Here is a 22008-nt window from a genome sequence, read left to right as displayed (position 1 = left end):
ATGCTCTTTTGGGAGTTAGTTCCCAATGAGGTCCAAATTTATCTACTAATCTGTGTGAGACCCTTTGCCATATGTGGAGCATATCTCCTTTTTCTGCACCACATCTCCAGCAGTTTGAGAGATTATTGGGGAGCATTTTTGCCAATACAGAGGGAACTAAGTACCACCTGTCCATAAGTTTGAATTGAAGTTCGTTCAAATTTAAGCAATGTATGGTTTTATACGTTATATTTAATGCTCTATTCCAATCTTCAATATTTATTATGATATTTAAATCCCTCTCCCATTTTGCTAATGCAGAAATGGTGTATTCAGTTCTACATAACTTAATCAATTTTAATGATTTTGTCAATAACTTTCTATATTGTTCTCCTTCCACTAACTGTTTAAATAAATTATAAACTTGAGTATTCCAATTCTGCTGTAGGTTTTTTTGGAAAAAAAACTTTTTACCCTTAAATATCTAAAGCATTCCCCTATTGGGAGATTAAATTCAACTTGAAGTTGGTGAAATGTCTTCAATGTGTCCCTCTCCATTAGATCTTTTATTTTATGTATGCCTCTTTGTTTCCAAATGTATAAATTTAGGTTTTCATTCATATATTCCAAATTGGAAATGGGGAGGCTTGTTAATATCAATCCGTCTAGTCCCAATTTAGATTTAATTCAATGCCAGTTTCTCACTATGTGTTGCAGTGCTAGACTGGTTCCGATTCTATCGGTTCAATAGCTTTCCTGGAGATCCAGAACAGATGTTGTAAATCCCTATGTGAATTATTTCTCAATAGTTCCCCTTTGTACCAAATTTCTTGCGTTGCATTATTTGTTTGTGTTAAAATGGCTTGCGTAAACAAGGCCGCTTGTGCATATTCTCTTATCAGGGGCCCAGTCCACCTTGTTTTCTATTTTTTATAATACTTTGAAGTTTCAGCCTTGGTTTTTAGCCCCCCATATAAATTTGTTGATATATCATTGGATTAGTTCTAGCCAGCTAGGCGGGACCATATAAGGAATCATCCTAAAAATGTATATAAATTTAGGCAGGGTAAATAAGTTGACCATGTTTATTCTCCCCCACCAAGAGATAAATAGTCCTCTCCAGTTTTTAAAGGAGACATTCATATCTCTAATTAAGGGGAGAAGGTTAATTTCCATCCAAGATTTTGGTGTAGAGTTAATTCTTATCCCCTAATAGGTAAAATTATCTTTAGCCCATTTAAATCCCATTGTCTCAATTTTATGTCTTTGTATAATATCGAGATTATAGGGTAGAGCAACCGATTTATCAATATTCAATTTATAATTCGACACCAAGCTGTAGTGATCTATCCATTTAATGATATGTTTTACAGAATTTAGTGGGTCCGTAACTGTCAATAGCACATCGTCTGCATATAATTTTTTGTGTTCCCTCTTTTCCGCATCCCTTTACGTTCTGATCAGCCCTGATGTCTCTGGGAAGAGGTTCTAAAGATAGAACATATAACAATGGGGATAGGGGGCATCCCTGACGAGTGCCATTCGAAAGGGAGAACCAATTTGATTTAATTCGGGGGCCTACCACTCTGCCCATTGGTTTGGTATATAAGGCCATTATTGCGTGATGTATTCGTCCTTGGAATCCAAAGGCTTTCAATAGTTCTGCCATAAACCTCCAACTGACCCTATCGAAAGCCTTCTCGGCATCTAACGAGAGGGTCAGTTGTGGCTTGTTTTTATTATTCTCCTCAAAGATTCCCGCTAATGCTCTTATATGACTAACAGCTGACCGGTTCTTAATGAAGCCTACTTGGCCTGTATGGATTAGTTGTGGGAGCACTACACTCAACCTTTGGGCGAGTATTCCGGCGTAAATCTTGGCGTCTAGGTTAAGAAGAGATATCGGTCTGTAGCTGGTTATTTCTTCTGGGTTTTTATTTAATTTTAATATTGGTGTTATATTGCCTCTTAAGAGTTCTTCTGGGAGGGCTCCTCTATCTATGCTTTCATTAAATGCTCTTACCAAGTAAGGGGAAAGTTCCTCTACAAATTTCTTATAAAAACTTGAATCAAAGCCATCAGGGCGTGGGGATTTATTTTGTTTTAGCTCTCGAATTCTGTTCTGGACCTCCTCCAGGGTAATTTTACTATTTAAACCTTCTCTTAGGAAAGGATCTCTTTAAAAAGTAATCTTGTATATCTGTCTCTGTTACGTTATCCGGTAGATTATATAACTCTTTGTAGGATTCATTAAATGCTTGGCCTATTTCATTCGGGTCCATACGAGTTCTACCTTTATATAGTATTTTAGAGATGTTTCTTTTTTCTCTTCTTTTTTAGCTGGTTCGGAAGCATTTTATCTGCTTTATTTCCCTTATAATAACTTTTAGAGTTTAATGCCATCAATACCTTATTAGTCTGTTCCATAAGTTTTGTATTTATCTTAGTCTTTATAATTTCAGTTTTCTCGGTAGTTATTTTTGATAGAGTCTTCTTATTAATTTTGTTTAACTGAAATAAAATTATGTACAGATCAGACAATTTGATTTCTGCTGATGCGGACATTCTCTCTACATCATTTTCTGTAAAGAAAAATTGAGTTATTTTTTTATGTATTCAATATCTATATTTTTCCTTATTAAATTGTGGTTCAATCTCCAGTCAGTAGTTAATTTTCTGATTTGAAAATTATGATCTGACCAAGTAATGTCATGGATTTTGGTATTTTTAACTTTTGATACCAGACCAATATCTCCCAAGATTAAGTCTATTCGGGAATAAGCACAATGTGATTTTGAAAAGCAAGTAAAGTCTCTTGTTGTGTGTAATATGCGCCAAATATTGTATAAAGTATGTTTATTTAATAAAGATTGAAATCTATGTGCTTGCAGAATAATACTTCGATGTATATTTGGACCTTTAAACGTCCTTTTATCCATATGGGGATCCAATACACAATTAAAATCTCCCATCCATATTAGAGGGCCTTGTTTTTGTTAAATAAGTTACAGTGGAGCTGTTAGGTGCAATATATGTTAAGTAATGTTAATATCTTATTATTTATCTCGACTACAGCTATGATAAATCGACCATCTGGGACTGTTTCTACGTGTTTAAATTTTACATTTAGATCTTTAGAGAATAAAATTGCTACTCCCCTTTTTTTTTGTTTTCAAAGATGCTTCTACACATAAAGGATAACTCTGATTTTTCATATTGATTTTATCTATTGTTCGCCAATGTGTCTCTTGCAAAAAAACAACATTTATCTTATCTTTCCATGATCTCTGGAGAACTAGGAATCTCTTTTGGGGGAATTAAGCCCTTGTGTATTTATCGTACCAAATCTAATCAGTCCCATTAGAATTCTGCTTCTCGATCTTTCTATCACACCTCATATAGAACTTGGATTGTAAAGACTTGGAATCAACATATTTAAAAATACAATAATCAAACAACACATAAAAAACATATATTTGTAGGTCGTGCAACACCAAGTAGCACTGCCTACTTCTACAATCACCCCCTATATTGCAGAAAATATTTGCCATCTCTCAAGTGGCAATTTGGAGCCCTGAGCTGGAAAACAGCAAAAAAAAAAAAAGAAAAAAAAAAAAGAGAATTAGTATAACCTCATAGCGCATGTCTGTGTATAGTAACCTTTAATTTCTTTAACATCAAGTCTAAGATCTGTATATGTCTATTATAGTTATTATAGTACTTCCATATTTCTGTATTACTATCCAGAATACAAATGTATTAAGTAGTGCTTATCTCATGCATATTAACGTGATTTAATATTTAAAAAAAATAAATAAAAAATAAATAAAAAACCTGTGTAATTTTATTATTAAGAGACTTTAATTTCCTTTCTTGCGTTTATTACTTTAATTATATGTAAAGTCTATATTAAACGTTATAGGTTCATATTAATTAAATAGTGTCCACAGCTTAAGTGTATTAAGTGGTACTTATCTCCTCCTACTATATTGTGACTCGTGTAGTTTAATACTTGTGTTGGAATACTACAAAAACTGTGTATTCTTAAATTAGTGGGCCTTAATTTCCATTCTTCCGTGTACGGCTTTATTTATATCGAAAATCTATATTCCGCATGATAATTCTATTATTATATAGTAATATCCACATTTTAAAAGTGTTAAGTGATACATGTCTCATCCTGCCAATTTTTTGCCAGTATTTTAATATGTAAGGCCTAATACTACCAAGCTGTGTGTTCTTATTTTAGCAAGCGTTAATTTCTTTACTTTCATATATTGCTATATTTATAACTAAAGTCTGTGTTTAGTACAATAATTCCATTTTGGATAATAATATCCAGAATTTGGGTATATTAGATGATACTTGTCTCATCTAATTCATCATCATCTTTTTAGACATAAAATAATTCGGTTTGATGTATTGGTGTACGAAAAAAAAAAAAAAAATGGTTCTTGTGGTGTTGCTTCTCTGTGTGCTCTCAATATTTTTTCTTTTGTGCGCGAATCTGTACAGCAGATCAGGACATCTCGCGGAGTCTCCAGAGGTAAGTTTAATGGTTTCACCGTCCTATGACACCGTTCCCATAGTGGCGTCTGTTCTTCTTGATGTATTCCAATGTTGGATAGATATTCTTTTAGGTGTTTTTCCAAGTGATCTTTAGAGATTTTTGTTCCATAATGTCAAGTTTAATATTATTCTGTTTAATATTGTCCTGGTGTATTAAGTCCATCATTATTAAACTTTCTATTTTCTCTTAATTTACTTTAACTCTAGTGGCGACCGCTAACAGATCAGTTCTTAGATCTTGAATCTGTAGGTGTATTTCTTGTTTTGTGCTTTCAAATTGTTTATCAAGTGCAGTGTTCAAGTACTCCTGAATTTGCGGTATAGGGTCTGAGAGAGATAGGCTCATTATGTGTTGTTCATCTTCACCCGAGCTTGATCTGTTCATTACTACATCTGGGTCTAGTCTTTCTTTTTCAGGTTTAGAAGTTTGGGGAGAGAAGAAAGATAATCTTTTATCCGGTCTATCTTTCCTATCCTCTCTTTTTTCTCTTTTTGAGGATTTTTCAGCCACTTTTTTTGACGCCATCATTAAGGTACACTTTATTTATTTATTTTTTTCCTCTTTATTTATTTTTCTTAGGTGTACTCCTAAGGGATATCTTAACTCCTGTGGCTCTTTTATTCCCTTTTTACCTCTCTCTTAGAGGACAAAAATTGTTTCTTAGGAGCACTTGAGGTTAAGTTTTATACAGTGTTCTTTCATATATGCATGTATAGTAGTGAGGTATTCTCTCTTTGTAATAAGTGAACCTTCTTAAGAAGACTTCTATATAGAGTTTATAGCTTGTTCTTTCATATGTTAATAACAGTGCATTGTAGAGAATATGTAGCCATTTAGTTGCTCGAGCACACAGATAATCATGTAAATGTAGAGTAAATTCATAAACTTATCTGGACTGATCTGGGACATCCAAGGTCCGTGCTTCATGAAACCTTTGGTCTTAGTTTCGTATAACTTCTTCCTCTGTGGGACAGCGTCTGATCTCATCCGGCCCGCTCCTTCTCTCTAGTCTCGTGCAGCAGACACACTTTCAAGGGAAACAGTCGGAGGGAAGGCTCTGGGTTCTCGCGCTCAGGGCTCCAGGACGCCGCGCGCGTGCATGTTTGCGTGCTATGTCATCGCTCCTCCCCCAATTCAAGTGATCATAAAATGACATCTTATAGTATTAATATAGTACTATTTTATATAACCCATATGTCTTAAGGGTGAGAGAGAAAAAAAAGTAATAATAAATAAATATATATATGTGCTTTGACTGTATCCATATTAATTGAGTTTCTCATAGTGAGTATTAAATAAAGGAATATCTATATTTCCCAAATCTATAGGTGTTATAATTTATAAATCTATTATATACCTGTGTTTATATCATGGTATAAAAAAATTACATCAGATCATAACATAAAAAAGTGCAATCTTATAATTAGTATAGCTCAGTTCTATATAACCCATATATACTGGGGGAAAAAAAAACGAAAAAAAAAACCCTGAAATCATTCCGTATTCATTCATAATAAAAGTTCCTATATTTCCAAAATGTATAAGAGAGAAAAGAAAAATAAATAAATAAAAAATAAAAAAAAATAATAAAAAAAACCTCTTTCTTTATGACCCCATGTTAGGCTTAATTCATATCCGCCATCTAAAAAAAACAAAAAATTACAATTGAGTATTCCATAGTATTATTTCATCCATTTCCAGGAGATAGTCCATGGGTTTGTTTCATCCATTTTGCCAGATTTTCTATGGAATTAAAAGTATTTCTTTGTCCTTCCTCCAAAACAATAATCAACTTAGTAAGGCCCCATCTAAATTTTATACCATTTTTCCATAATAGATCTGTAAAGGGAGAATATTTTTTTCGTATTCGTCTAGTGTTATAAGCAAGATCTGGATATACTCTTATGTCTTTAAATTTGTCATCTGCTGGATTTTTCTTCCTGTTTAATTGTGTAAATTGGGATTTGATCCTATAAGATTTAAAAGCGACCATTATATCCCTTGGTAAATCCTTAGCAATGTAACCAGGTTTTTGTAATCTGTAAGAACTCTCAATAAAGTCATCCTCTGTTGAAATTGAGCAATCCATCGATTTGATGTATTCCAGTAAAAAGCCCCCCAGTTCTGATGGACCAACTGTCTCTGGTATATGTCTGAATCTCAGATTATTCCTCCTGAGTTGATTCTCTAAATCTGTAATTCTATTTTACAATTCTCTAACTTTGCTATTTATCTCTAATTGTTGGTCTTGTATTTTCCCGTATGCAAAATGTATATTATCAATTTTCAGTTCTATATCTTGGATTTTAATATCCAATTGTGATATAATAGAATTAGTTTTTTTCTGAATTCATCTGCATTTCATTTTAATTAGCTGGAGCTGGTTCTCCAGACACATTTTTAAATACTCTGGTGTTATGTTTGACTGTGTAGATTCTAGTGAGGGGTCTATCTGTGAATCAGTAGATTCCAATTGTTTGTTTGAACTCATTTCTATCTGGGGGCTGACTAGAATTGAGGAGTCCAATTTTTTACTTTGTGGTGTGGGTGAAAAAAAGGTAGTTAAAGATTTTCCATTCTTCTTTTCTTTCTCTTCAAGTTCTTTCAGTTTTTTTCTTTTTTTCTGTCCCACCCTCTGATCTCTCTTACTTGCCATTTTTATTTAAGGCCCGGTTCATGTACTTCTAATAATTTGATAGGGTTAGCTTCTCCTATCTTTTTAAGTTTGTGTTTCCAAGAGCATTTTAGAAATATTATTATAGAACAGATTTCTTGACAAAAAAAAAAAAAAAAATTCTCTAATGGTATAAAAGAAAAGGTTCACTTATCTGGAGTCCAACATCTCGTGCATCATCCCAACAACTTATTTCTTTTTATGTGAGGCTTCATAGAGTGTCCTGGAACAAGTGGAGATGCTTCTTATTTAGTTTCTTTTTTTTTTTCTTCTTATCTCCCCTCTGCTTGATTTTGCCCATTGCTCTCTTCCTCCAGCTTTCTATCTGTAGAGCTCCTCTCAGAAATCTCCAGAGGCCGCCATTAAGTCACCTCTCCTCATCCAGGCCTCTCACGCAATGTCATCCAGCTGACTCTGCTTTAGACGCTCCCCTGTCAGGCTTCCAAGCCGCTTTCCAGGTTCTGGTTCACCGAACCAAAGCCATGGGATGTGGACGCAAGGAGTATAAGACAAAGATAACAGAGAAAGCAGAGAGGTCGATCCTGTGACACAGCTGACTGGGATACGGGAAGGTGAGAAGTACATCCACAACTCACAGGGTTATTACTGGCAGCGTGTGAGTGATAGACAGGTGGGAGGTAGCAGTTAAAAGACGGAGTGCAGGCAAACAATTCAACAGGCGGCTACAGGCGAGGATATGTAGCAAAATCAATCATGGAAGAGGACAAAGCAATGAAGCGTAAAAAACGCACCCGATAGTCCAGCAAACACCAAATAAATCCGGAAGGCAAGTGGAAGTTTAGTGATGTGGAGAGAAATCCAATGAAGCGGGTTGTTCACATTCTGAGAGCCCCAGGCCTCAACTCACGGAGCACGTAACATCCAACGTCATACCCCCCCCCCCTAAACTGAACTGGTGCCGATCGTGGCGTTGCTGAATTACAGCAACCCGGTTGGGTGCAAAAAGCGAACGTAGATTGACGTTTAAAGACATGACGGTCCTGGCACGTCAATTGTCACTAACCTGATGTTAGTGCATGACATGCCAGAACCGGCAATTGTCCATACACCATGTGCTAGTGGAACTTCAATCCAGGGCCTGACGGTGCCTGGATCCAGAGGGCTTCACCTGTCTGTAAGCGCCCTGGGTTATAGACCAGAATCCTTCCCACGTTTCATGAAGTAGTCGTTATGACCAACGGAGTTCCACTTGATATTGTTTTGCTGGGTTTCTTCATCATCTCTGTAAGCTGACCACCTACCGAAGCTAAGTATTATTATTTATTTTACTGCAATCTGTTAAAACTGGTGTGTGATTTTAATTCTGCTGATCATTAAAGTATAATTACCATTCACCACAGTATTTAAGTATTTCTCACCATATGATCGACTGGAATACCTAATATTATATACCATTTGTATATCAAGATACAGAGTGTATATAGATTTAATAAAATTTATTGTTGTTATTAAGGTTCCCTGATTTCATTTTTACTTATCCAGAGATAAAACACCCTCCAGAATTTGTAGTCACTTCAGAGGACAAAACTTTCTAGGCCCAGAAATCAGAGGAAAAGTAAATGTATTATGTTATTTACTCTATTTTAATCTGCATGTCTTATTAAAAAGGATCAGTGTGCTTTATTCAGTACACATGGATGTTGAGGAGTTAAGATTCTGTCTATTTTATTTTTTCCATAAAAATGCTCAGCAAAGTCCTCAGCACCAGACCCGTGATGCTCTTAATCCGGCCCTGTCTTTTATGGATCCCATCCTCGTCGCCACTGTTCTTGTCAGCTTAACATAGGAGGGTAGTATTTAAATACTTTACTTTATTCAGTAAGAGTTCAAAAATAATCAGCTTAATTCTCACCGACAGGAATACAGGAATATACATCCTGTGTGTGTATGTCATCACAGAAGTGGTGCCACTAATTGAAGTGAGAGATTATGGAAGAAGGCAGTGTTCTACATTCCAGGTATAACAATAACAAACAGCAAGGTATTTGCCATTTACTTTTTTGCACATTTGTCCCCCTGCACATATTTCCTCCACTTTTTACTTTAAACTTGTTTTCTTATTTCTCGCTCTCTCTTTCCCTTCTTGTAGCTTTCCTGAAACATCCCAAGCCATCTGCAAATCACCCACCCACTCCCTTGTTACTTTTATTTATACATCCTCTTTTGCATCCTGAAACTACTGACTGATATAATAAAGCTACTACTCCCTCTTTTCACCGCTCACTTTGTTTCAATTACACATATTACTCCTTTTAATTGTAAACTCACAAGCAGGGCACACTATTCCTGCCAGGAACTTTGTGTCAAAATACCATAAGGTTATTTGACAATCTTACGGCAGGGTTCTCAACGCGCGTGTATCTATATGTATTTTTCTATATTTGTTATGTATGTGTTAAATGCCCCATTTAAATTTTACAGCGCTGCGTAATTTGTTGGAACTGATGGCATTCTTTCTTCTGTTTGTATACTTTTTCTCTGGGCAAATTATTCAATCCTTTGGTTAACCTTTACCAGAAATTCAACATACAGCTACAGCAATTTCCTCCTGGAAGGTTCACTAGTGACTAAAACGCAATAGGTTAAAGTGAGCTATTTATTTTTTCCATTTAATTCCTTTCAACGCCACACCTTTCAATCTGTGCCAATGGGACATGCTAAAACAAATTACAAAATGGAATGCTCATAGACTATAATAGGGAAGGAATGCCCATAGACTATAATGGAAGGGAGAATAAAAAATAATTTTTAAATACAAACTTAAGACATTTCATATAGATCTTTGTTACACATACTCTCCTAGTACAGACAAAGGTTGTAACAGTCAGATTAAGTGGAATTATATCTGTTTTCTAGGGAAAAAAGGTAAATGACTAGAGGATGTAATGGGAGAAAAAACAAACATGTTTTTCAGACACAACCCTCTGATATATCACATAGATCTTTGTCACACATACTCCCCTAGTACAGTCACAGGTTCTATAACTTAGACTAAGCAGAATTATAGCTGTTTTCTAAGGAATGGCAGGTAAATAACAGCATTGAGTGAATGTTCTTAGGATATAATTAAACATGTTTTTCAGACAAATCCCTTTGATCTTTGTCACACACACTCCCTTTCTTAAAAGACTCCAAAGGTAAATTTAATGGTTTCAAATCAGGCGAAAACCAAAAAAATTATGTAGAAAATATACCGCAAATACTCTGAAAAATACCTCTTGTCTTATATTTGAGGCCATCTTATAATCAGACCTCAAATAGAGGTCTGACTATAAGACTAAGATCCAGATCCCCCTCAGTGCTGCCGGGGACCTGGATCCTACTCTCTGGTAACCCCCACTGCTGCTGACACTTCCTCTAGGGGCTTCTATGACTGAGCACCGGAAGGTCACATCACGCCGTTGCTCTGTCATAGAAGACCTGGAAGAACTAACGGGCAGCAGAGGTTGTCTATGCGCATTGCGCCAACTGCCACTGGACACCAGGGAGTCTGAAGTGCGAGGAAGTGTCTGGGGATGCACTGGTAAGTTGGGGGGGCAGAGTGGCATATGGGGGGATATAAGGCATTCCTGTAGGCAGAGTGGCATATAGGGGGTTAAAAGGCATATCATGGAGGCAGAGTGGTATATAGGCAGGTATAAGGCATATCTGGGGCAGAGTGGCATAACAGGGGTTAAAAGGCATATCTGGGGGGCTGAGTGGCATATAGGGGTTAAAAGGCATTTCTGGGAGACAGATTGGCATATAGGCAGGCATAAGGCATATCAGGGAGGCAGAGTGGCATATAGGGGGGTATAAGGCGTATCTGGGGGGGGCAGAGTAGCAAGCCGTGGGGCAGATGTGCATAACTGGGGGGGGCAGGTTGGCAGAGAAAAGGGAATAAAAACAAAAAAAATGTTCTCAATGAAAAAATAGTTTACATGTGAATTAATATTTACTAGTAAAACTTTTTTCTTAAATTAATATTCAAATTTTGGGGGGTCATCTTACAATTGAGCAAATACGGTATATGTCCACAAGTATAGCAAGTTTTTGCACTTTTTTAGGAATGCAACTCTTATCTACCTCATCATTTTTTTGTTTTATTTATTGTATGAAAAAATGTATTGAGGGAAGTGGGGCATCAGTCAGGCGCCAGTCCAAGACATTGTGCTGGATGAAATGCTGCCCCCTCCACCCAAACCCACATCAATTAAGCTATAATTTGATTAATTAATTCACTCTCTCATGCTCTTTTACACAGGGCTGCCATCAGGGGGGTACAACTATTACACTTACAAGGCGGGTCAAAGAGACAAAGTTTCCCTCTGTTTTTTCTAAAAGAAAAAAGTTCAGTCGCAGTCATCCCATGCGTGTGATTCCAATACTACAGGACCGCCAATTAGAGGTGGCTGGAGCCCTTACTGGCAGAGTCACTAGTCTCCCACTGGTCTCTCGTGGTAGCATGGTGGTTAACACATGCTTCAAATAAAAAAATAACTACCATCTGTAATTAGACCCCAGTGTCATATTTGCCCTGAAACAGCTTGTCAGTGTCATCTTTGTCCCCAAACAGGTGGTCTATGCCATCTTTGTCCCCTTTGTCTTTGAAACTTTATTTGGGGAGGTAAGTCAGCTCCTGAGCCTACAGAGTAAATTGTATGAGATATGTGGTTGGTTCCTGGAACCCACTTTCCTAATCACATGTCACATATGACTGAAATGGTTAATTCCAAATGCATTAATACTTTTCTATAATATCCCTTTAACCTACAAAAGTAACATCTATGCAAATAAACCAACACATATTATTTTTTATAGTGCGTATAATCCTCCTTTTAATAAAGGCACAAATACAAGTAGAATAAAAGATAGTGAAAAGGTGGTTTAAAAATTAAAGGTATATAAACATAATGGATATTACCTGAATTTTACCCTGTACGCCTGTGCTGTCCATTCTGCTAGCAACGTTCACTGTATTCCCCCAAATATCATATTGTGGTCGCCGGGCGCCAATGACTCCTGCCACTACAGGGCCAACATTTATACCTGGAAAACATTTTGTAATACTTGAATAAAATATATATTAAAAAAATACTTGTTACTAAAAAGATAAAGCCTCATATTTGTATCATATGATACTGTAGGTATTAATTATGTCACCAGGTATGCTTTTTCCACCTTATCCTTAAATATCATACAAAGCTGATTTTGCAAAACGTAGATGGAAATAAAGGAAGATGAAAAATTGTGTGTGTAATTTTCATGTTTTTGCTATGTCTCCGTTTAACTGTTTGTCCCTCTTACTCTTTTTTTTTTTAAGCCATATTGTCACGAACCGGGTCCATACAGACGACTGTAATGACCCAGAGTGCCCAAAGATTGTGTGCAGGAGTTACAGTGCATTAGCGGAGTTGGAAAGGGCCTGATGCAGGGCGACAGCACTCTCCCGGTGGGCATCTAGGGTTGTGCAGCCACATACTAGCGCCCTGACATAGCAGCGGATGATGACAGAACAGAGCAGAACTTGGAGATATCCTGCAGGCCCCCTGGAGCAGGGGGCACTAGAATCATGTGCAGGATGCTGCAGGCTGGGAGAATGGAAGCTAAGCAGAGTATCAACAGAAACGTAGCAAGCACAAGGAGGACAGAGCAAGGAACAGGGAGACCGAGCAAGGAACATAACCAGACAAGACATACATGATACAGGGCACAACAAAGGACAGGGAACAAGGCGAGGAACACAGGGGAAGGAGTGAGGAGCTGGAATCTTCGGACGCTTCTCCTTTAAGCAAGGATAGGACAACTTAAATGGGACATGGGGAGAGGAGAGAGGAACCGAAATCCTCAGATGATTCATGGAAAGGAGGGAAAAGGTACACAAAATACAGACGCACATGGATACAGGACTAGCCTGGGACTATAAGATAACAATTGGAGATTTCGCCACATCATATGGCCATAGTATGCTTAGCCCACCACTACGCCAAAGTACTCCAATATTCGGTGGGTCCTAATCCTAAATCCTGCTTACTGAACTACTAATAAGATGAAACCAAACATTGAATCTAAACACAAAACCAAGGACATACCTTTAGACTGCAGACTGAGACAAACATAACAAACAGGTGGGGCACACCTTATAAAGGAAACAGAGCTGAAGCAAACAGCAAGACTGGAATCAAGGAATCAGAGGTTCAGGACAGAACATACGGAAATCCAGGAATGGATTACTTAAAAACATAGGAAGTGAGGCAAGGTAGGGAAAAACAGAGATATGAAGCTCTGCAGTCTGGATGGACCCTGACACATATTCATTAATGTAAGGCGTCATTTTGTATGGAAAAAAATCTAAAATATTTTTTCTAAAAAACCCTTTTTTGCAGTCTTATATACATGTAAATTACAGCTACAGCCAACAGGAAAAAATACCTAGAATAAATTAATTAAACTGTCCTGATTTGGAACCAACCCTATGTGGCCAGGATTTACACCCATTTTTTTAGATTATATTCAAATTTAGCATGTTTAGATTCTAACTTCGGTATAAGTCACATATATCAGAACCAACCTACAGAAGTATATGTTACTGAAAAGAAGACAACCCAGGGTATTTCTTTAGGGTCATTTTAACACTTTTCAGGCAACCATTTTATCTCCAATCTCTTCTAAATGTTGTGAGTGTCACGACCTCCCTTATACTGGCACTTACCGCGGAAGTTATTCCACCTGGAATACTACGACCAAAGGAGGAGCCCCTGGCAGCAGCACCCCAGGATTTAGATGATCCCAACAGCAAGGAGGCCAGATAAGGTAGGTATAGGTAGAAGATACGGAGTTGGCAGTACAAGGTGTAAGACTTAGCAAAGACTGGAAAGCCGAGGCAGGATACGGACACAGGAACACAATAAGCCGTGGTCGAGATCCAGAGAGGGTAGTCAGGTAAGCCGTGGTCGAGATCCAGAGAGGGTAGTCAGGTAAGCCGTGGTCGAGATCCAGAGAGGGTAGTCAGGTAAGCCGTGGTCGAGATCCAAAGAGGGTAGTCAGACAAACACAGTACAAAATCAGCAGGCAAAGAGAGGTCAGGCAAGCAAAGGGTCAAAAATTAGCTGGAAGTAACTCAAAACACAACCGAGCATAAAGACCACAACAGGGTGACTGGCTAGAGAACTTCCTGACTTTTAAATCTGGCGCCAGAACCTAACCTCGCCCCTAAGATGACGTCACCGCAGAAGCTCTAGACGGCCATCCAAACCACGCCTCCAGTTGCGTGGCAACGAAACGCTCCTGCCGCGAAGAGACCGAGTAGAGGTAAGTCACCGACTCCGGGGATCTCCACTGCTGCAGGCAGGCTGCTGCAGCGTGGAAGGATGATCCCCGGAGGAAGCCCTATATGCCCCGGATCTCGGTGGACCACAGGCATCCGCCTGCCTGTGTCTGCCGAGATCCGTGTCAGTGACACTAGACCTCGGCGCCCGGCGTTCACAGGCATCGGCTTGCCTGTGTCTGCCGGGATCCGAGTCAGTGTCACACGACCTCGGAGTCCGGCGTTCATAGGCATCGGCTTGCCTGTGTTTGCCGGGAACCGAGACCGTGACCCGCGACCTCGGAACCCGGCGTTCACAGGCATCGGCCTGTACCGGCAAGAGTTTGCCAGTACACGGCAAACTCCGGGATCCCGGGCTGCATTCTCGGATCCCGGAGTTTGCCGTGTACTGGCAAACTCTTGCCGGTACCGGCCGGGACCCGGGACCGTGACAGTGAGCACTTTTGTTTTTGTTTGTTTTTTTGTAATTTTCAGACAAACATTGCATGTAGTTTTCCATTTCTTGTCCAGAAAATAAGCGACTGCACAAAAAACCCACTATTTTATGTCCAGCAGTATACCCCAAGTTAGTTTATCTGACCCCATATTTTGTTTCCTAAAAACTAGAAGCAAAGTGTATTTTTTGTATACTTCTATATATTGTTTTAATTATTTATTTTATACATTGCTTTCTATTAGAGAGCAGTGCTCATTGTACAGAGATCCACTTTAGGGTCATCTATGACTACAGACATCTCTATTAGCAACTGAGATGTAACTGGTGACATCACTTGTTTTGCAGCACAACAATCAAAAGGTTCCCATATAGGGTACCTCTCTAAAGTAGACGGTTCCCCTGTGGTGTTCTCCTCTACAACAGTCAGGGAAACCCTATCACTGTGTGCAGTCCTATTACAATTCTGCCATATGGTTGCAGCATACCAGCATGCACATTGCATTTGCCCAAATATACAAATATTTATCATTCTCTGTCTCTCTCTCTGCCCCCTTTCCCTGTATTTCCCATTCCTATTCCTTTTTTTTTATCTCTCTCCCCTTGCTCATCTCCTTCTTTTCTTCCTACCTTGGTGGACTTGCTCCTTCGGACCTATGTTTTAGTGGCCAGCCTCCTTCCTACAGACTATGGACCCTGGCTTTGGAAGGTGTTTTTGGGGAGGTGGGTACAGGGGGTCCATTAGGACTACTACTTCCCCTGGTACAGATTGCCACGTTTCCCCAAGTACCAGAGACTCTAAAGACTGTGGAGCTCGGACACAGATTTAAAGGGATTCGTAACAGGTTCACCAAGAGAGCTGTTGTAACTCCCCGAGATCACCCACATCTATCCTCCTGTTGTCCTCGAAAACACTTCCAGCACCAGTCAGCATGCACACCTTGGAACCCTGCTATGTGTACCCAATAAGTAGACACAACTACCTTGAATTGAGTACAGCAGGAATGAACAGTTTATTATTGTAAAACATAGACTCATATATCCACAGTACTGCATTAACATAAATTAACAGATACATGTATTCAACCCAACCTTTAATCCCCTGGCAGCAATCTTATTGATGGGATTAATTAAACAATGGAGTTCCTGCCTGTGCTATTTTAGTTTGACAGCCAGGCTCTGAGTACCTTGAGGCCTTGTATGACAGGTCATTCTGTCACAGGCATTATCAGCAAAATGCCAAAAATAATCGTTTGCTGATATTGCCTTGCTGCTCACCTTGTGCAAGCAGTATCTTTTGTACCGCACGGGGAAGCAGGAACCCAGTGGAGTCACGTGACTGCACGCCACATGACTCTGCTCCATTCCTGCTTCTCTTGTGCGGGACAAGAGAAGTTGTTTGCACAGAGTGCAAGCAACACAGAGGGAAGCAGCAGGGCCCCTGCAGTTCAGGTAAGGGGGTGGGGGAGGGTGTATGAAGAGTATGCACGATTGAGGGAATGAATGAATTAATGCTTGTGAATGAGTTAATGAATGAGTGTGTGTGATAGCATGGATTTGTGAGTGGGAGGATGGAGAGCATGGCATAGGGAAGCTGTAAGTGATGTGCAGACCCCATACTGCTGGCAGCATCAATGGAGGCAGCTAGCCAGGTTTCAGCATGTATTGGCTGCTTGTGCATGATAGGAGTGTGATTGCTATAATATATATGATTGCTAACAGCAATCACACTTTTATCATGCCCAGACAACCAGTACATGCTAGAGCATGATGGTTGTTAACAATCGTTTTTCAATTTCGGCTTCGGCCAAGTAAATGCTGACTTTTCGGTTCAGAATTTCCATTTTGGTGCATCCCTAATGAAGACCAGTTTAGATTCTAATTTGTTGAATGGATTAGTTCAATGGATAATTTGAACCATGGGGTACCTCAGGGATCAGTATTGGGACCTGTACTTTTTAATATTTTTATTAATAATATTAGAGAAGATCTTAATGGTATATGTCTTTTTGCAGATGATACAAAGGTCTGCAACAGGGTAGACATTCCGGTTGGAACAACTCAAATGGCGAATGACTTAAGTAAATTAGAAGAATGTGTCACGCCCCATCCAGGCTGTGGAGCTGCATATCTCTGCATTCCCCTGTTTCACCACAGTTCGCCTGTCTCACTACAATCCATTCCTGGATTTCCTTATGCTCTCTCCTGAACTTCTGATTCTTTGATTCCAGTTGCCCTTGCTTCAGCTTGTGTTTTCTTTATAAGGTGTGCCCCACCCATCTCAGTCTGCAGTCTAAAGGTATGTCCTTCTCTGTTCTAGTTTCAGCTTATTAGTAGTTCAGTGGGCAGGATTTAGCTCTAGGACCCACCGAATATTGGAGTACTTTGGCATAGTGGTGGGCTTAGCATTCTATGGCCATAAGATGTGACTAAATCTCCAATTGTTATTATATAGTCCTGTATTTATGTGTGTCAGTCTTTTATGTGCCTTTGCCCTCTTTTCCCTGAAGCATCCCCATGTCCCAGTTTAAGATATCCTATCCTTGCTTAAAGGAGAAGCGTTGTAATAAACTTGTGTTTATTGTTCCCTGTCCTTTGTTGTGTCCATGAAATCCTTGTCTGGCTATGTTTCTTGCTCGGTCTCCCTGTTCCTTTCTCAGTCTCCCTATTCCTTGCTCTGTCCCCTTTGCTTGCTATGTTTCTGCTGTTACCCTGCTTAGCTTACCTACTCCCAGCCTGCAGCGTTCTCCACATTTTCCTGTTGAGCTATGTCTCATGCCTGCTCCAGGGTGCTTGTTCTGGACAACAGGGCTGCGATGTCAGGGCCCTGGTATGTGGCCGCACAACCCTAGGTGCTCAACAGCCTGGAGAGTGCAGTCGTCCTGAACCAGGCCCTGTCCAACTCCGCTACTGCTCAATATCTGCTGAACAACATCTTTGGGCGCTCTGGGTCATTCCAATCCTCTGTATGGACCCAGTCCATGACATATGGCCATAGGCAGAAAGGCCAGGAGTTTGCAGAGTGGAGACTGCAGTGCTTTCAGCTCGTCTGCTGTTCCTGTCCGGAGTCTGCTTCTGAGTTGTGCTGGTCCCAGTGTCCTTTCAGCTTGTCAGCTCTTCGTGCCTGTTTCTGGACCTGGTCTTCAAGAGTCAGCTTCCTCATCCCTGTTCAGTTAACCTGATTCCTGCCTTGAAGGAGGTCGGTCTGCTAAACAGTGTTCCGGTCATCCGGTGGTCTCTTCTTCTGGTCTGCCTGGGTTCCCCTACTACGAGAGTACCTTCAGCTAAACCCGAAAATCCACTAGAGACAGCTTCCTCATTCTCGTTCGGATATGCTGATCCTTGTTACGGAGGAGAGTTGGCAAGGGGCAGCTTCCTCATTCCCGGTGAGATATGCTGATCCATGCTTTGGAGGAAGTTGGTCTGCTAATGTTTCTGTTGTTACTCTGCTTAGCTTCCCTGCTCCCAGCCTGCAGCATTCTGCGCATGACTCTGTTGAGCTATGTCTCGTGCCTGCTCCAGGGTGCTTGCAGGATATCATTTTGTTTTGTTCTGGACAACAGCGCTATGTCAGGGCCCTGGTATGTGTCTGCACAACCCTAGGTGCCCAACACCCTAGAGAGTGCAGTCGCCCTGAACTAGGCCCTGTCCAACTGCGCTACTGCACAATATCTCCTGAACACCATCTTTGGGCGGTCTGGGTCATTACAGTCGTCTGTATGGACCCGGTCCCTGACAGAATGATCGAGAATGTGGCAGCTGCTGTTTAACATTAGTAAATGTAAAATAATGCACTTGCATGTAAAAATCCCAAGGCATACCCAGAAAGATTGGAAAGAGTTCATAGGAGACTTTCAAAGTGGTTTGCAGGACAGATATTAAGAAAAGTTAAAGGATCTTAATATGTATAGCTTGGAGGGAAAAAAGAGAGAGGGGGTGCAATAGAAACATTTAAATACTTAAAGGGATTTAACAAAGTACAGGAGGCAAGCTTATTTGAAAGGAGGAGCAATGTTAGAACAAGAGGTCATCGTCTAGAGCAGTGGTTTTCAACCTTCCTAATGCCGCAACCCTTTAATACAGTTCCTTCTGTTGTGGTGACCCCCAACCATAAAATTATGTAATTATATATTGTGAAATATGTGTTTTCCGATGGTCTTAGGCGACCCGTGTGAAAGGGTCGTTCGACCCCCAAAGGGGTCACGACCCACAGGTTGAGAACCGCTGGTCTAGAGGATCAGGGTTACACTGTAACGTAAGGAAGTTTTACTTTACTAAGAGAGTAGTAGATAAATAAAAACAGTGTCCCGGCAACAGTGGTGGAGGCTAATACAGTAAGGGAATTTAAACAATCATGACATAAAGCTTTCCTCACTATAGGACCTGACCAAAGACTGATAGGGGTTTAAACTAGACTTGGGCGCCAGCCAACTCTTCATGTTAGTCTTCGTGGGGGAAAAAACTTCGTATTCCACAAACATTTGCCCGTTCCTGTGTTCGGGTGAATATTCGTGTACATTCTTTGTGTTTGTTTTTTATTTCTTCGTTTTTTGCCGTTTTTTGTTGAAGGGTTTAATTTATTGCGGTACGCACTACGCAGAAGCTTTGGCGGCAGGATTTTTAAGGTCCGTATGAGCAACTCTATTGGTCGCCTGCTGGCGACCAAAAGAGTTGCTCGTACGGACTTACAATCTTGGTGACACAACTTGGCTGGGGGAGACCGCCGCTTCAAGAGTTAAAGGTCCGTACCAATAGAGTCGCTTGTACGGACCTTTAACTCTTGGTCTCCCCAGGCAAAGCTCCGCCGTCAGGAGTTAAAGGGCCGTACGAGTAAGTCTAACGGGGAACATGGTCTGTCTCCCCGCTCCAAGAGTTAAATGCCTTTAACACCTGACGGCAAACCTACGGATTGCAGTAGGTTTGCAGTCGGGAGTTAAAGGGCCATAAGAACGACTTAATTGGTCGTGGGCAGGGGCCTCCTCTAGCATCAACAAATGAAGTGCACCTGCACGTCATTGGTTGATGGCAGATGAGCCCCCTGCTGGCAACCAATAGAGTAAAACAGGACTTAAAGACTGCTAACGTCTTGGTGCCAGATACCACCGCATACCTTCAAAGGTCTAGTAGAGCCCACGCCTTTTGTTATGGCGGCGAAAAGGGAACCACACAATATTAGGCAGCTGATCATAACGTTTTGGCTGATCAGTGTATGTCACTTCCAAACAACACGCCAACACATGTACAACAACATCTCCTGAGTACAGTGATATCACCCATGGGTTTGTTGGGTTGCTTGGAGACTAAAAGGCAACATTTGGGAGGTGTGCTTTTTTTAAAATTAAATTTTGACATGTGGTCATCCTGCCCCCATGTGTTATTTGGGGCATATTTGAAGCAGGCCAATTCAATTTACCCCATCAAATCATACAAAATCTTTAACCATCTCTACAAAAGCTAATGAACAATCCTGCTAGGTAACTTGCTAAGTAACCTGAGTTTAGAAATACTCAACGTTGTGATTATTTTTTTTTTTTTTTTTTTACAAAGTAGCATCAGTAGCATACCATCAGGGGGTGCCGTGACGGCCGCCAAATGTGGGCTCACAGCTTACCACCGTGGCGCTTGCACAGTGTGATAGAAAACTCTTTTCCCACCCAGGTTCCTTCTCCCCCTGGGCGGGGAATGGGTTTCCTCACGCAGCGAGTGGGCACCAGAGCAGGAAACTGCAGGCCCACGTTAGGTGGCCGTCAGGCCATTTTGATGTCTGCGTGGCCCCAGTGATTCTATGCAGACCTTTGGACCAGTGAAATCTGCTATAAAGGTAAGGAGGTGTGGGAGAATGAATGGGTGAATGAATGAATTGAGTCAGTCTTTAGGGGCAGGCAGCTTCAGAGGTGGCACAGCCAGGCTGTTTCAGGGGCAGAGTTGGCACGGGCAGGCTGTTTCAGGGGCAGGGTTGGCGCAGGCAGGTTGCTTCAGGGGCAGGGTTGGCGCAGGCAGGTTGCTTCAGGGGCAGGGTTGGCACAGGCAGGCTGCTTCAGGGGCAGGGTTGGTGCGGGCAGGCTGCTTCAGGGGCAGGGTTGGTGCGGGCAGGCTGCTTCAGGGGCAGAGTTGGCAAGGGCAGGCTACAAAAGGGGCAGCGGTGGCACAGGTAGGCTGCAAAAGGGGCAGAGGTGGAACAGGCTGCTTTGGGGCAGCGATGGCACAGGCAGGCTGTTTTAGGAGCAGAGGCCTACCACGTCAATGTCTGGCTTAGCATACAGTTATAGGGGTTATGCTGTACCACCATCAATGTTTCGCTCAGTATACAATGAGAGGAGTTATGCTGCACCATATTTGTTAGTTATTTAGGTATGCATTTACAGCTCCTGGTACATGCAAGATTCCAGTGATCTCACCATGACATCATAAGGGGCATCATCCAGTTCAAAGAAAACATATCCAAAAAATAGATTTTTATGAGCAAGTCCTAAAATTGACCCTGTATCTTCCCAAAAATCCTGGCATGTAAAGAGTTAAAATACCAGCATTTGAAATACCCTGTGGTGTCTAGGTTTCAAAAATATATGGTTTTATGGGGTAAATTGAATTGGCCAGTTTCAAAGATGTCCAAAATATGGCATAGGTGCAAACTGACCAGATGTCAAAGTTCAACATTGAAAAATATGCACCTTCCAAAACAACCAGACAAACCTACTACAAACATTGAAAAAGGCTGGTGGATGTTTGCATGAAAAGAGTTAAAATACTAGCACTTGAAATACCCTAGGATAAACTGAACTGGCCATCTTCAAAGATGTCCCAAATAGGAAATGGGAGTAGAATGATCACATGCAAGATTCCAAGTTGAAAACACTAATGCATTGCGCATGTCCCAAATGTGGCCTTTTACCAGCAAAACAACTCAGGAGATGTTGCTAAACACTTATTGGAGTGTTTGATTAGTGTGACCAGCATAGTTGGCTGCAGTATCTGTGAGAGGGTCTGGAGAAACCCTGGAATTTTGACTGGGTGCCGTCATCTTG

The 22008-nt window shown here is 40.6% G+C and overlaps 1 protein-coding gene across 1 annotated transcript in view; it reads right to left on the bottom strand.

Moving 5' to 3' along the window:
* Window positions 1-22008, bottom strand: part of ADCY1 (adenylate cyclase 1) — an 854652-nt gene that overhangs the window by 30527 nt on the left and 802117 nt on the right. The window contains exon 20 of the mRNA XM_053467783.1: window positions 12148-12272. Coding sequence (XP_053323758.1) covers window positions 12148-12272 — 125 coding nt within the window. The remainder of the gene's footprint in view (window positions 1-12147; window positions 12273-22008) is intronic.

This window comes from Spea bombifrons, chromosome 5 (assembly GCF_027358695.1).
Source record: "Spea bombifrons isolate aSpeBom1 chromosome 5, aSpeBom1.2.pri, whole genome shotgun sequence".
In the NCBI taxonomy this organism is placed as follows: domain Eukaryota; kingdom Metazoa; phylum Chordata; class Amphibia; order Anura; family Pelobatidae; genus Spea; species Spea bombifrons.
This window is presented reverse-complemented; position numbering and strand designations above follow the sequence as displayed.